The following is a 14975-nucleotide window of genomic DNA, read 5'->3' on the forward strand; positions in this document are numbered from 1 at the left end:
TTTAAATTTAATAAGATATAAATTATTAACGACTTGTATATAAATCATTGCATTAAATTTCGTTAACTTGACAAATTGACAGAGGTATCGTCCATCTTATAACACCAATATTCCGATAAACATTTGATTGTATATTTCTAAGAAACGACTTTTCTTGAAATGAATTCAATGGAATGTCAGCTGGATGTATAAATTTAAACGTGATAAAACTAGTTCAAGGTCCTGTTTGCTTAAATTTACGGTCCTTTTTCTCTTTTTACGATCTGATGCTTCGCAGCAATTTTAATCCACCATTTTATAGGCTCCGGTAGTTCATAATGCCAGCGTATTAAAGTTCTTATCGGAATCCTATTATACAGATAATAGCGTCCTTTGTTTATCTAGCCGACGTGAGGCGATATTTATCAAGAAAGGAATAGTTATAAGCTACCAGCATCGTCCCGAAAACGGTTCAATTCTTTAAATCGTTTAACGGCAAATATAATCTTTCCATTGTACTTTAATTATTAATTATATTAATTAATTAACAAATACAAATATACGGAATTAATGTCGTTAAATTGGCGACTAAGTGAACAGTCTAAGTTATTGATAAGAACAGTACCGTGGCTAATGAAAGAAGATATTGCACTTGGACTCGATTGATAGAAAGATAAGTTGATACTTTTTTTAATTTCAATAAAATTTGAAACAAAGCTTTCCGAAAGTATTGGGGAAATAGCGTTATTTTCAATTGTATTGAAGCTAGTGGCCGCAAAAGTTTTAAAACTAGAATTTTTTAAATCTTTCTTTAGTAGGTATATTTTAATAGGCCGAGCGTGACAATATTCAGATATACAGATATATTTATAACTGCCACGGCAGAGTTGCGTAAGTACAGGGCGATTGCTGTGTGCGACGAATGTAACTACGTCGTGGGCTGTGCGATTTGCTTTTCGAGCGCCATAGGGTTGGTTTAGTTGACGGTCTCACCACCGTGCCGGAGGCGATCGTGTACGTCAGCGAGTTATTAAATAGATTCGTTCAATTCCCCCGAGGCGATCGAGATTCCCCTTCGCAGTCGGGTACATCACCGCAGCAACGCTATCGTCGTCACGACGTCAATGTCGTAACACGTTCGCCACCGTATGTATCTTGCACATATTTATGGAACCGCGTTTGCCCTCCGCCAAAGTGCAAATCTGATTTAATCTCCACCTTGTAATAAGTTTTTGCGAACGCCTGATAATCAAGCAAGTTTCTTTCGTAAGGGGCAAAAATTATTGTTTTTGTAAAATACATCGGCAGACCCTCGCGACACGCGTCGATAGATTTTGGAGAACGCTACATTGTAAAAAATATATGTAAAAAAGTAATCTTTAAAAAAGTGCTTGATAAATTGTACATAAAATTTATTTATGATTAATCAGATAGATCTCTTTACGCATTGTCAAAAGTTTAATCCAAACATTTGAAAAGAATCTTTGTAGAAGAAGAAACTATTGCGCTCACAAAATTGAGAAAAATCTCGAGTTGTTTCCTGAAAAAAAAAAAACCTGTTTCCCTTTAACGCTACGAGGTGTAATTTCGTGGAAACTGTATCCCAAGTTCTACGACTCTAATCTGTGAACTTACGAACGGTATCTTTCGTTAGTGCAAGCTGACGAGAGAGCAAATAGTGAACGAGAACAAAACAACAGAAGCGTAAAGAAAGAACATATGTTTGAAGAACTGTGGCAAATGACATCATTACACAGATTCATATTTTATAGAAATATTTTCTAACCGTAGGACGTACAAATATTTAATTAATTCACTTGCTAACGTGAATATCTAATGAATTCGATCACCCAGAATACCAATTTTGAGGGAATTGATAACACGTCCGCGTATTATTACTCTAAGAATTTATAAAAAAATTAAATGAAATAAAGAAATTATGAATATCCTATCGTACAATGCTAGGAACGAAAAATAATGTAACGCATGTATATGAGAGAAGACTATAAGAGAGAGAACAAAAACAGGAAGAAAACCTTTATTCCATAAATCACGCTGAGAGATTTGGAAGATGTGGAAGACAGTCTTTCTTCGAACACGCAGATTCTATATCTTTTGTTCCATTTGACATCCTGCAGGTATATCAAATTATATAAAGAAGGATCTCCTCCTATATTGAAAGTATTCTCTCCGAAATTGTAACTTTAAAAACGAAAAAAAGTCAAGTTATTTATTGAGGAAAAGATGAAAGCGCGATGCGTCAAGAAATCAGTATTTTTCTTCAACGTAACTTTATAATTATCGCGATTTCATGTTATGCGTAAAGTGGATCAATTTATAACTGTGTGCTCTCTTTTTAAGATTGATCTCAAGTTTCTTGGACCTTGAAAAAGATGTACGAGATGACTTGAAGAAAACCATGTCACTCGAAGACGCGCTGTTGAGAGGAAATAACGCTATCTGTATCCGATATTAGCCTGCAGCTACGGGTTATGTATTTTGTGTCTAGGTAGGAGGTTAGGATAGAAAAGTCTTTTGAAATGTTCCATTCAGCAACTGGGCCAGAAAATAAAAATAAGGTTTACCCAGAGGCGATTACAAACATATGACGAAGAAAACAAATAGTCATGAAACCACAAACGTAGTCTTCTTCTCGATTCCCGGTAATAAATTTACCAGGAGTCAATTGAAAAATTACCCAACGCGTTTACAAAAGCAGTGATGTGATAGAACAAATGGGAGATAAATTAATTTTTCACAAAGGTTAGACAATAATAATGCAAAAGATATAAAAAATAATTAAAGTTTTGATCACACAAGTACAGATTTTGCATAGATTTTGCGTTTGATAAACTAGGTTGGTTCGTTGAACGAAGTCTCTGGTTTGCTAATTATAAACTTATTAAACTAAGCATTTACTTATACGTTGTAACGACGTGGATCGAATACTTGTTGCCGCTGCTCATTTTATTTTTCTGCTCCACCGTCCTCCTTCGTAATATTTTCCCGCTTACAGTGCGGTCGAACTTTTTATTCGCTCCTCTCTTTTAGTCCTCTCAGCCTTTCTCCTTCCAGCGCAGCCCTTCCATCCGTCCGTATGATCATGCCATTCCACGGCGATGATCCTCTGCTCAGCAGGGCTTGTATAACTTCCACCTTTTGCCACCCTCTCTCGACACACGGGCGAAACCAGCTTTCACACATCTAAAAGGGACGTACACGTTCTGTCGCTGAACGTTATTGCACCACGGTGTTAACGAATGTCCACGCGATTCGATACACCGGCTTGGTATCTATTCGACTGGCAAGATACCGGCTCGTAACTGCTGCGGACTGACAGGTTATACTCAACGAATGTGGCGGAGACAATAGATTGTATGAATAAAACGGAGCAAACGCTTTTGTTTTTTACCTTCCAAGACAGTGCTCGGCGAATGTACCAAAACGATTGTCTATCTTGAAAGTCGTTTCGAGGGAGATTTCTTGGAAATTGCCTTGAGATCGTGCAAACGATCAAAATTACGTATTCTTTTATGTCGTAACATTATTTAATATTCTCTTATCTCAAATTGTACAAATCTATCAAATAGCTTTTTCCTAAACCTAGAAATCTATCGCTTTCTTGGCAGCCAAATTGTGCAATCTAACGATATTGGTACAGTATTGGTTTTTTATTGCTACTCCTTTTAATCTTTTTATAAAATTAAATCATAATCTACAAGTTATTTCCATACATAGATATTTAAATATTATATTTGAGAAATATTCTTGATGCCCGAGTGTAAACGTTTAAATATAAATTGTACATTTAAAAAAGTGATGAATACGTGCATTATTGTTTGCTTGATATAAGACGGATATTTTTAGCGTTAATAAAGCAGAGCTTTGTGCGCGGCAGTTCAGGAGGGATATCCTTCTAGCGAACTGAATTCCCCCTTGTATCGTGTAATCCACCTGTATGTATCTCATCTTGTAACACCCTTTGCCTTTTTCTTGTTGCTTTTGTCCACTCTGAGAAAAAAAAAAAAAAAAAACTTTCTGAAATGTTGATACTACGTGCTTACGCAAATGACAGGAAGTAGCCGTTATAGTTTACGTCATTCTATATTAAATTGAGCTTCTACAGTTTCAGAGCGAATGTGAACGCAAACGCTGAGATACCTACAAGTTTTTTCATTACGTCGCGCGATTTAAACAAATCAGTTGGTAATTTTATTTCACCGAGTTAAATACCTTTTCGTTTATAATTTAAATTGTTATAACTGAACAGACTGTAAATGGCTAATTTTTACAATGATTAAAGATAAGTTTATAAAAAACTTTTTTTAGACAATTTGAATAGCAGCTTGGCGAGATTCATAAAAACGTAGCATTAACGAGGACAGGTACTTACGATTAATTTCGCGGGCCATACAAAGATGCTCAAGAATAACGAGAACAAGTATTTACTCTGGGAAAACAAAAGATCTCTCGTCTTATTCTTTATTCTCGCGATTCCTCAAGTACACTGGAGATCCGTCGCGTAATAACGTTAACGTAAAATGTATTGAATAATAAAAAAATTATTATAAATTTCACTGAATGTAAAATTAAATATATGATTTAACTTTTTCCATATATAAAATAAAAAAAAACTAATAACAAAAAAAAACGTCAGTTTTTATATTTATGGAAAAAGAATTTCTAAGAGTTAAATATCAATATTTAACATCGACAAATTTTTCAGGATACACATGATAATAAGTATTAGTTTTGTTAATCTATAATAATTTTATTATAGTTTGAAAAATGTATTTTGCGTTACGTGCAAAAAGTGACGTATTATTATGTCACCATGTTCGATGGTGATATAACGCTTGTTAATATTGAATCGCGAGAGTATCTTTGACGTTGAAGAGAGCACAAAAATCGAGGGCGTTTCACGGGTCATATGCTCGAGGTTTTATCCTCCGTGAGAATTTCAGCGCAGTCGAACTTTAGACACGATAATCTGACTCGTGTTCTCTTTACTAAAACGACTCGCTAAGCTGGGAGTTAGATTTCTCATTCAGCCTCATAATAGAGTATCCGGAACTGCATTGGCAGCTTGTGCGCAGCGTGTTTGCATTATTTCAATATCGTACAGAATATTTGTATCGTACAAAATTACATAAATTAAAGTAAATTTAAATATATTTATGACTCGTAAGATAATTAGAGCCAGAAAAAGTATTATAAAAATATAAAAAAATAATTTTTAAAACAATATTCAAATAAAAAGACAATAAAATTAATAGTAATTTTAATTTATTACAAAAATGTGTATGAGAAAAAAAAAGAATAGTAGAGTACGCGATTTCCGTTAAATTGGTGAAATTGATACAAAAATTGTTTGATGGTTCTCTGATTTTATAATAAAACTTTTTTTTTTTTTTTTGAGTAACGAGACAGCAAACTATCGCACGTAATTTTTTAACTATGCAAAACTTCAATCAACTACTTGAATGATTTAAAAACGAGTTCGCCCTCTTTAAGGTACACACCCAGTCACTTTTTGCCTACCGGCGATGAGACTGGTGCGGGGGTTGAATGCGGTTCCATTCATGCTTATTTCAAGCTCATTGTGCGCCTGGTGCATTCAGCCTTTGACTCGTTTCTCGTGTCGTGTCGCCGCTGCAGCAAAGCTGCGGGAGAGTAAGGCCGTATATGTCGCTATGTAGAGAATCAGGAAATACCGGTGTCACATTTTCTTCGACGGTAACAAACATGCAGCCACGACGGTGGAATAGGAACATTGTGAATCATCGAACTATCGAACTTCCCTTTATGCGCGAAATGTAATTTACACGTGTAGATAGAAATAACCTAGCGGTTGAGCACAAATGAAATTAATCCACAATTTTATTCCCGCACGTAATTACGTAAATGCTCGATACTTTATTTGGATGACTCATTAGCCTAGATTTTGCCTATTATTACAGAGAGTTGCGTAGGAAAATTTACAAGTGGCGGTATCTCATGCAAACGCTATAAAAAACTTCCGTTTCCGTGTTACTTTTGTATTAATTAGCACAAAACAATAAGTATATATTCTAACAGATTTTTTTTTCTTTTTATATACATTTTTATATTAACTTGCGGACCAATTCTAATTTTTTTTTTTTTTTTTTTTTAAAGTGAGTTTTAAAAGTAAAAAATATTTCATTGTTCTTAGGAAGCTGAAGAGACAACGGGAACGTCTATGTCGATTCGTGTATAACCAGATTTTGACAACGGAATGCACCCAGCTAAATGGAACATGGCCTGACCCGGATGACCCACGCTGGAACAGCGGTGAATACGCGGATCTTTTACCAGACTGGTTTCCGACAAACGCGACGAATGTCTCGGCTTTTGGAAATGCAACGACCTCGCTGACGTCGGGTAATGTAATTGAAATTAGGCCATACTGTCATAAGACATACTTGTTTCCTGTTCGAAATTATAAAAGTGTTCTGCGTTTTTATAAGTTGTAAATCATGTTTTATATATAAAATAATATATTTTATATTATTTATAAATTTTATATAAATTTAAATTATTTTTTATGTATAAAATAATTTAATTTTATAAGTTTTATAAATAAAAGAAATTAAATTTAAAATTTAAAATAACATAATATTAAAATATATAATAATTAAATTTATTAACATATCGTTGCATTAGATTAGACGAAAGGGTTCTAAATGCACACAGGATGAAACGGACATTACCAATCAGATTACTTAAGTGGAAAATAAATTTGTATAATCTGATTGGATTTTACGCTGCGTGCGTTTGGAACCTCACTCTGTCAGACGTATTTTTACATTAATATGTCATGTTAAGCGTGTCAAGTTTTACTGATAAAGCTTTGCATCTACCAAACAGATGAATCTTTGGTGCCCGTTTTGCCACCATTCACGCTCTGGCAGACTGTCCTGATTGCTATCTGCCTGGCTATATGCATATTGCTAACTGTTGGTGGTAATATCCTCGTTCTTCTGGCATTCATCGTAGATAGAGCCATCAGGCAACCGAGCAATTATTTCATTGCATCATTAGCTGCCACTGATATGCTTATCGGTAAGTCTTAAAGAAATTTTTGTATATGTTATTTTTATCTCCCCCTCCCCTTTTAATAAACGTTGAGTCGTTCCATATATAATAGTATCACGTTGTTATTTATTATTCTGTAATATTTAAATCGGCCTAGCATAGCCAAGTAGAGGGACCAAACATTTATTAACATTATAGCCAAAAATAGCATTTACAGCTAACGATATTGCAATCGGAAGTTTTAAAAAATCTGTGCTCATTAACAATTATAATTTATTATAAATAATTGTGATTATCTGATTGATTATGTAATACCATAATGGTTAATATTAATAATTTATCAGGCTGAATTTGAATATCAACGTTAATTAAAATTTTTATTAATTTTATTTTTTATAATTAATCTCATTATATGTATTTCAAATTTAAATTTAGTAACAACAAGATGTTTGCACTATCCTGCATGTCAAGTCTTTCTTTAATGGGGGATGTTACGATAGCATCTAGCTTTACAAACGCTTGACAGTATTTCTAATGCAAATCTCTCCGTTACGAACGGATCTCGATTGTATTTATCGTGATGATAATCATACAGATGTGTAATTTGCTTGTCATGAGGTTTGTCTAAATTCAGAATGCGAGTAATCAGATATATGTGGAAACAGAAGCTGACTATACAAGTAACGATGTAATTATTGTGCAGGTACCGTGTCAATGCCGTTCTACACAGTCTACGTGTTAATGGGATATTGGAATCTGGGGCCTCTCCTCTGCGATCTATGGCTGTCAGTGGACTATACGGTATGCCTTGTGTCTCAGTACACTGTTCTCCTGATCACGATCGATCGCTTCTGCTCGGTGAAGATAGCCGCGCAGTATCGCAGCTGGCGAACGAAGCAACGTGTTATCTGGATGGTGACCATCACCTGGATCATCCCAGCGCTTCTATTTTTCATCAGCATCTTCGGCTGGGAGCATTTCATCGGTTACAGAGACCTAAATCCGGGCCAGTGCGCTGTACAGTTCCTCAAGGATCCAGTATTCAATACCGCGCTGATAATAGGATATTATTGGACGACGCTGATCGTTCTGTTCATACTTTACGGCGGTATATACAAAACCGCCTATGACATGCAGAAGAAAAGCGAAGCGAAACAGCGGAAAATGCAATCGATGGTCGCCCTGAGCGCCGGCGCGATGTCCGGCATGGCTGGTCGCGCCGCCGGAATAGGCATCTCTAAAACACAGAGCACCTTGTTGAGCCAAGATAAACCAAAAGTCGGGGCCACATCAATGGACGACAGTGTTATCGATTCGGATGCAACCGCCACGCAGAAAACGGCCACAAAAGTAACTGATGGGACGACGGTCTCAAGTTCTGCGAGAAAAAACGTTACCGCAACTATCGCGGTGACAGAGACCGAAAAGTCCGAACGCTCCAGTAGTCCAATCTTCGATTCCGACGATGAAAGTACAACCGGCGGTAATGCGCAGCAAGTCAATACCATTAGAAAGCGATCCTCGCTGGCAGGCCTGGTAGCTCAATCGGGCGCTCTTCAAGTTTTTGCCACCAACGGACGTTTGAATGGCATTGTGCCGATCAAAGTTGAATTGAGTGTACCAACGGCGAGGAAACTATTGCCGACTAGTCCAACGCGCGATACGCCGACGCATAAAGCTCAAATACTGCCGAAGATCCAGGAGCTCAGTCTTCTAGACACCGACAATCCTACCGAGCCTGATAAGTCCAGCAGTCGTACGTTGACGCCCGAACAATCGCTAAGATCAATCGAGGCCGATGGCAATCAACAGTCACTCATTTCGGTTGAAGTGACGCCACCGCCTCAACTTAAGCGATCATCGATCGGTAACAGTCAACAGAATATCATCCCACCGCCTATGCAGTTTCAAAGTAGCCCGCCGGTGTCAGACAGTCCAACTACGTCTTCGTCGCCGACTGACAGGCCCAGATCGTTGGTCGTCCGCTCCCATCACGGTACTTATGATATTCTCACTGGTCTCGACGGCGGTGATTTGCGATACATGGATGAGAGCTCCATCATCGTACCCAGTCCTTCTTGCGAGAGTCCACCGTCTTCCTTTTCCTGCAGCCTAGCGAATCCATTGTCGACGGCACCGCCGTCGCCCGTTCACATGGGAAACAATATGACGGCCGGCGCGAGTACTAGCTTACTGCAAACTGCTCTTATAAGAGCAACGGCGCAACAAGCTGGCACCAGTCAGCTCGTTCAAATTTCACAAACTAAACAACAATATCCACCCGCAATGTCTAACGCATCGAGTCAAACGCACCCACCGCGCGTCTTTATTACTCATCAGACCAATGCTGCTTCCCAGACGTCGCCCACCGTCAGCAAAGTGCACACGGAGGTTTCCGTCAATACCGATCGAACGAAGCGTCAGCCAGTTACTACGGTGGTCACTACTGCGGTTATGCAAATTGAGTCGTCTAATGGTACGACGGATCAACCTACTAAGACAAGCAGTAATTTGCCGCACAATTCGTCCTCCAGCAGCATAATGCCAACGACTTCGGCTGCCACGAATAGCCAAGAGGCGAAAAGTCAGTCGAAGAAGAAAAAAGAAATCTCGGACGCGGAGCAGAACGGATCGAGGCGCGATTTTGTCAAGTCTATCGGGAAACGATTAAAGGCCAAAACCCAGAAGAAGGATCTTACGATAGGCCGACAAAAATCGCGAACGGAGAATAGAGCGCGCAAAGCTTTTCGCACGATATCGTTCATTTTGGGAGCGTTTGTTGCTTGCTGGACCCCCTATCATGTATTAGCGCTAGTAGAAGGATTTTGCGCAAATCCACCGTGCACGAACGAGCATCTCTTCATGTTCTCATACTTTCTGTGCTACGCCAACAGTCCCATGAATCCTTTTTGCTACGCTTTAGCGAATCAGCAGTTTAAGAAAACCTTTACCAGACTGCTGAGAGGTGATTTTCATATGACGTAAAATAGCGTGTGCCGCTCAACTTTTTTAATTTTTTATTTATTTTTTTTTAATTTATTTTTTATATCACAATTTTTTAATTTCTTTTTTTGTAACATAATTAACATAAGCGATACGGACTGTTTCCTTTTTCTTTCACAGAGAAGATGGCCTTCCATATTTAATACCGAATTACACTCACTTGTCGTAACTGTGGTGAACTCGGACAATAATAAAATGAGAATAATATTTTAAGACTCGCCGGCGTAGTCAGGCTGTTATGCGCCTTTTATACATACGCATACAATATGCACTCGAACAGATCGAAAGTCATTAACACTCGTATGTACGTGCATACATATGCTGTATACATGTGTGATTATTTGTTAACGTAACAAACGTACGTAACAAATGTATGTACATGTAATTTTAGGGAATTATGTATGTATCACAATAATAAACGCTATTCAGAACCGGAGATATGCATATTCCTAATAACTGGTTCATAGAAAGAGCTTGTGAGCCGCGTAGAGAACGCGCGTGTTATAATTTAAGTAGTAATCCAGCCAACATAGAATATTACAGTAACGTTGTAGCAACATTTCAACGTTGTAGCAATATTCTACGTTTAATGGAAATTATGTAATTTAATAGTAAGCGATTAACGTAATTATTAAGTCGAACGAAAGTAGATCGTTCATCACGAAAGACGAAAAGTGAAAATATTAAGTAACATAAGATACAGCACCCGGCAATTTTGTGAAACATCGGTCGCTTTGCAAATAGAAAGACTGGCTGCATTATGAAACGCCAGGCGCTTCGAATAAAGGATCATCTCTTTCTTTTTGTATGCGGTAATCGTTGAGACATTTCGTTGCTTTATTAATTTCGGATATGTTTGAAATATATTTCGCGAGTTGTTTAACGTATTATCCTTCTCTTATTATACTTTTACAAACAACGAATCAACTTGAGATAGCTCGCCCTCACAGAGGTACCGAACAATTGACGATTTTCCTACAGCTTTCGATTGTGAATCGGAATATACACTGCCTTGAGATGGCCTAATAAGCAGGCCTTTTTCCTTCAAACTTGGTAACATCTGATACTCCTCTCACAATCGAGCTTCTATTAATGTCTGATTGACATTTTAAACTCTTTAAAGCGTTACCGATTAATCAAGAGTAGCAATTTTTATTACTTTACTATAATATAGTTTTCAACCTTTATAATATGATATGTATGTGATTGTTTCGCTTGTAAATTTTCATCCAACAATTTTGCTGCAACATTTAATTACTAACGACGCGTCTACATGTTCTTCCACAAAAAGTACCAAGTGTCCCGAAGAATAAATAAGAATTTTATATAAATTGCATAAATAATGCGGCATTAGAAAATTGTCATAGGGACACTTTGCCACTTTGAATATCTTCCAAAATTCACTGCCAATAGTGAGTTTTATCCTGTTCCTTTATTACACAAAATGTATCTTATATCTATTTATTAAACTTAAACCAGCTATACCATTTTAGACGCTAGTAGATGATTAAAGTCTTCCCAGCAAACACAAAATATTGCTGCAATATTTTGTGCTTGCCGAGATCTTAACATTAAAATAATAGACTTGATTAAAATATTTTGTTCATCTGCGAGAATATTATAAGGCATCACAAATTAATTCAAAATTCTGCTCCCGATATGTAAATCATTTACTTGTTAATTAACAGATTACAAGTAATTTTTATTATTTAACATTGTAGGTCATGTTTAAACAAATTAACAAAATGTTTACAGTATATGCTTTTAGTAGATTTAAACAATTCTGGAATACGCTTACTTCTTTTCACGTGCATATAATTGCACACAAGGATAAAATGGATAAAATAATATTAATGTCTCGATCGTTAAAGAATATGAAAAATAATTATCACAATAATAATTAATAACGAAGGAGAACGGTCCGCTTCTGTGTTTTGGCTATCTAGAACGTAATACATTGACGTCGAATTATAATTAAAGGTAAGGTAAATAATTTTTGTGCTTAATTGAAATTATTTTGCATCTAAGTATCTCCCTGAACGTTGGATTCGTTGGTACAATCGATGCGATAACACAACTGTATAACTTCGATTAGTGAGATTTAAGTTTAAAGATCGGCGTAGCTGATCGGAAAAAAAAAAAAAAAAAACGATACGTCGCAGCTCTCTAACATAACTCGTTCTGTACGACATAGGCTATATTTAAATATAAGATAAGTGTGGGCAAAGGTAAAGATACATGTGTGTACGTGCTTATTGTACAGAGATAACAAACTTGTAGGAAAAAGAAAAAAAAAAAAAAAAAAAAAAAAGTGATTGATTTATTAAACGGACGCCATGTAGCATGCATAGAAATGTGTATATAATACGCGTAGCGTGATAATGAGCAAGGTAGTGAAGGCTGTTTAGCGTTAAAAAGAAAAGGAGAATCGGTAAACGGTACAATAAGCTCGAGAATAAATATAATTAGCCTTAGCCAATAGCACGATTAAAAGAAGCACGGGTAAAGAAAAATAGATGCGTAAAGCCTATGTGAGATCATATATGTATGAAACGTATTGTCTAGATTATGCGATTATGGAGAAAATGTGTATTTGTGCATTGTATTTCTCTTCCGACACGGTCTTTCTTTCAGAGTCTTTCTTACTTGCTGTAAGATCTGCGAAATAAACGATTATCAAAAGTACGCGCGACGAGTTGAAAAATGTTTAATTGTACAATTAAAAAATAATTTTTAAAACAAAGTAAAATTAAGTTAAAAATATAATTAAAATTGCAGACAATATACTCCCTCTGAATGACATTCATGATTTTGAACATCTTCAACGGAACATTACTTTAAAAGCATTTTTCTCTACATATTATTTTATACTATTTATTCTATTTTTTACGCACACAGTTTAAAACAATGTAATTGTATGTGACGTGATAACTGTAAAAATGCATTATACATATTTAATAATTACTCTTAGAATAATACGGCATGTTTCGATGGTGAATATATAGTATAGTCGATATTTAAAAGTCTATTCGTCAAAGATGGAGTCAAATACGTACTGCAAATTGGCAATTCAAATCAATGTACATGTGAACAAAGTAACTTTCGAATGAAATTGCGACATAGATGTTATCAAGTAGAAATCGATTTTCATTTATATTGCATCTCTATATGCGAGCCACGCACGATGGCGCACATTTACAATACATATAATACATAATAATACGCGTCCCAATGTATATAATACCTAATTGCTGAATCTGTAAGTAACAATGAATATAATAAAATGAGACAATGCGACGAGCAATAAGAAAATGGCCTTTGGTCATTTCGTATATGTGGATTTAATTATAGACCAGTGGTTAATAACTTATTAATATAATTATATTTTAATATAATAATTTATTAGTTTAATAAATTATTATTTCGGATTTATTATAGACCGGTGGTCAATAATTATTTATTAATATAAAAAACAACGGAGGAAATTTAAATACCTTTTTGTTCTTTTACGTGTCTTTTCTACTGAATGCGATATCCTATTCCTTTTGATCGATTTGACGTAGAATTTATTGAGTCGTATCAAATTTCAGTTCCAGTTGTTTGTATTAAACCAAGTAATTTTAAACAAAATTGTTGGATCAATAACAAAATAAGTGTTAAAACTTATTTTTTATTTCGTTTTACGTTATATATTTTATTTTGTGAAATTAATTTTAATGCGAAAGCACATGTACATATATAAGTGTTTTTAATCTTACTTTAAGTTTATTTGAGAATATTATTTGTTGTCGATTGTAGAAAATCGTAAAGCGTGTAAAATTTTCTCAACGAATGATAACTTGTTTTGCTCATTCAGCAGAAATACTACTTTTGCAACTGTTGCAAAATTTATTATTTTGATTGATATGCTTTTAGATTTAGTTAAGATTTAAAAACATACACCAATCAATTTAATGATTTTTATGATAAATGCAAAAAAGCATCTTTGGGAAAGCATGAATGTATGTATGTATGTACGTACACTGAAAAGCAGATATGATAAAAATAACTTAAAAATAAAATAAGTCTGCAATCGTTCTCTCAGGTCATCTCGATAATTTAGAATTTTTGAAACAAATTCAAACATTTGTACCTATATATATGAAGGTTCGTGACTTGCATTTATAGTAAATAATTTAATTAAATGGTAGTTTAATTATGTCTAGTATAGGTTGGTGCGACGTGTAGAGTGAATAGAAACCGCAAAAGGGGAAAAGGGGACACGTAGAAAGGATTGAATTCTAAGTAAAACGGTACATAGAGATACCACAAATTTACTCCAGATACCAGTAACTTAGCAGACGCAACATTAAATTTTTTGTATAGTTATTTTAAATAGTTGAATCATCTATTACTTACGTTTAAATTTCTTTAAATGAAGCATCTTAAAAAGTAAATTAAACTTAACTTATATTCATCGTAGTTTTCGTCGATGCCTTTTAATATTATTTCTTTCAAACTGTAACGAATAATTAAAGTCATTTACCTTCTCCTTGAAATATCAGTTGAAAATATTGGTGAATTATATGTATATCTCTGCCCATCATTAAATATTCATGCTATTCGAAACTTTTTCAAATTTCAAATTTGAATATGTAGTCTGTGTAATGCTATCAGATTCTGCTTCTTCCAGATATTTATAAAAAGTTTCTCCCGAGATCTTGATGTCTCGTATGACGAGATATCTTGACGTGAAGTAAACCGTACGTGAGGAGATACTTTCCCACTCTCCCTTAAGTTAGAAGATCTGGATACGCTTAACTAAGAGGAAAAAAGACGTAGGTACTTTTTCCTCACCCGGCTAAAACTATAAACTTTATACAAATTTAACAAGTTCCATTTTAAGACGCAACGCTACTTTTAATGCTTAACAATTTCCAGGGTGTTAAAAAAAGGAA

At 35.4% G+C, this 14975-nt stretch overlaps 1 protein-coding gene across 4 annotated transcripts in view; it reads left to right on the plus strand.

Moving 5' to 3' along the window:
* Machr-b (muscarinic acetylcholine receptor) overlaps positions 1-12723 on the plus strand; it is a 72693-nt gene extending 59970 nt beyond the window's left edge. For 3 of the 4 annotated variants that reach the window (XM_070665448.1, XM_070665447.1, XM_070665449.1), the window contains 3 exons: positions 6173-6381; positions 6868-7062; positions 7739-12723. In XM_070665448.1, the coding sequence (XP_070521549.1) occupies positions 6173-6381; positions 6868-7062; positions 7739-10020 (2686 nt within the window). In that variant the 3' untranslated portion in view covers positions 10021-12723. Of the gene's footprint in view, positions 1-6172; positions 6382-6867; positions 7063-7514; positions 7654-7738 lie in introns of those variants that run through there. The other variant, XM_070665450.1, reaches the window with a different exon arrangement.
* The last annotated feature ends 2252 nt before the right edge of the window (positions 12724-14975 follow it).

Source organism: Cardiocondyla obscurior, linkage group LG13, assembly GCF_019399895.1.
Source record: "Cardiocondyla obscurior isolate alpha-2009 linkage group LG13, Cobs3.1, whole genome shotgun sequence".
NCBI classification, from domain to species: Eukaryota; Metazoa; Arthropoda; class Insecta; order Hymenoptera; family Formicidae; genus Cardiocondyla; species Cardiocondyla obscurior.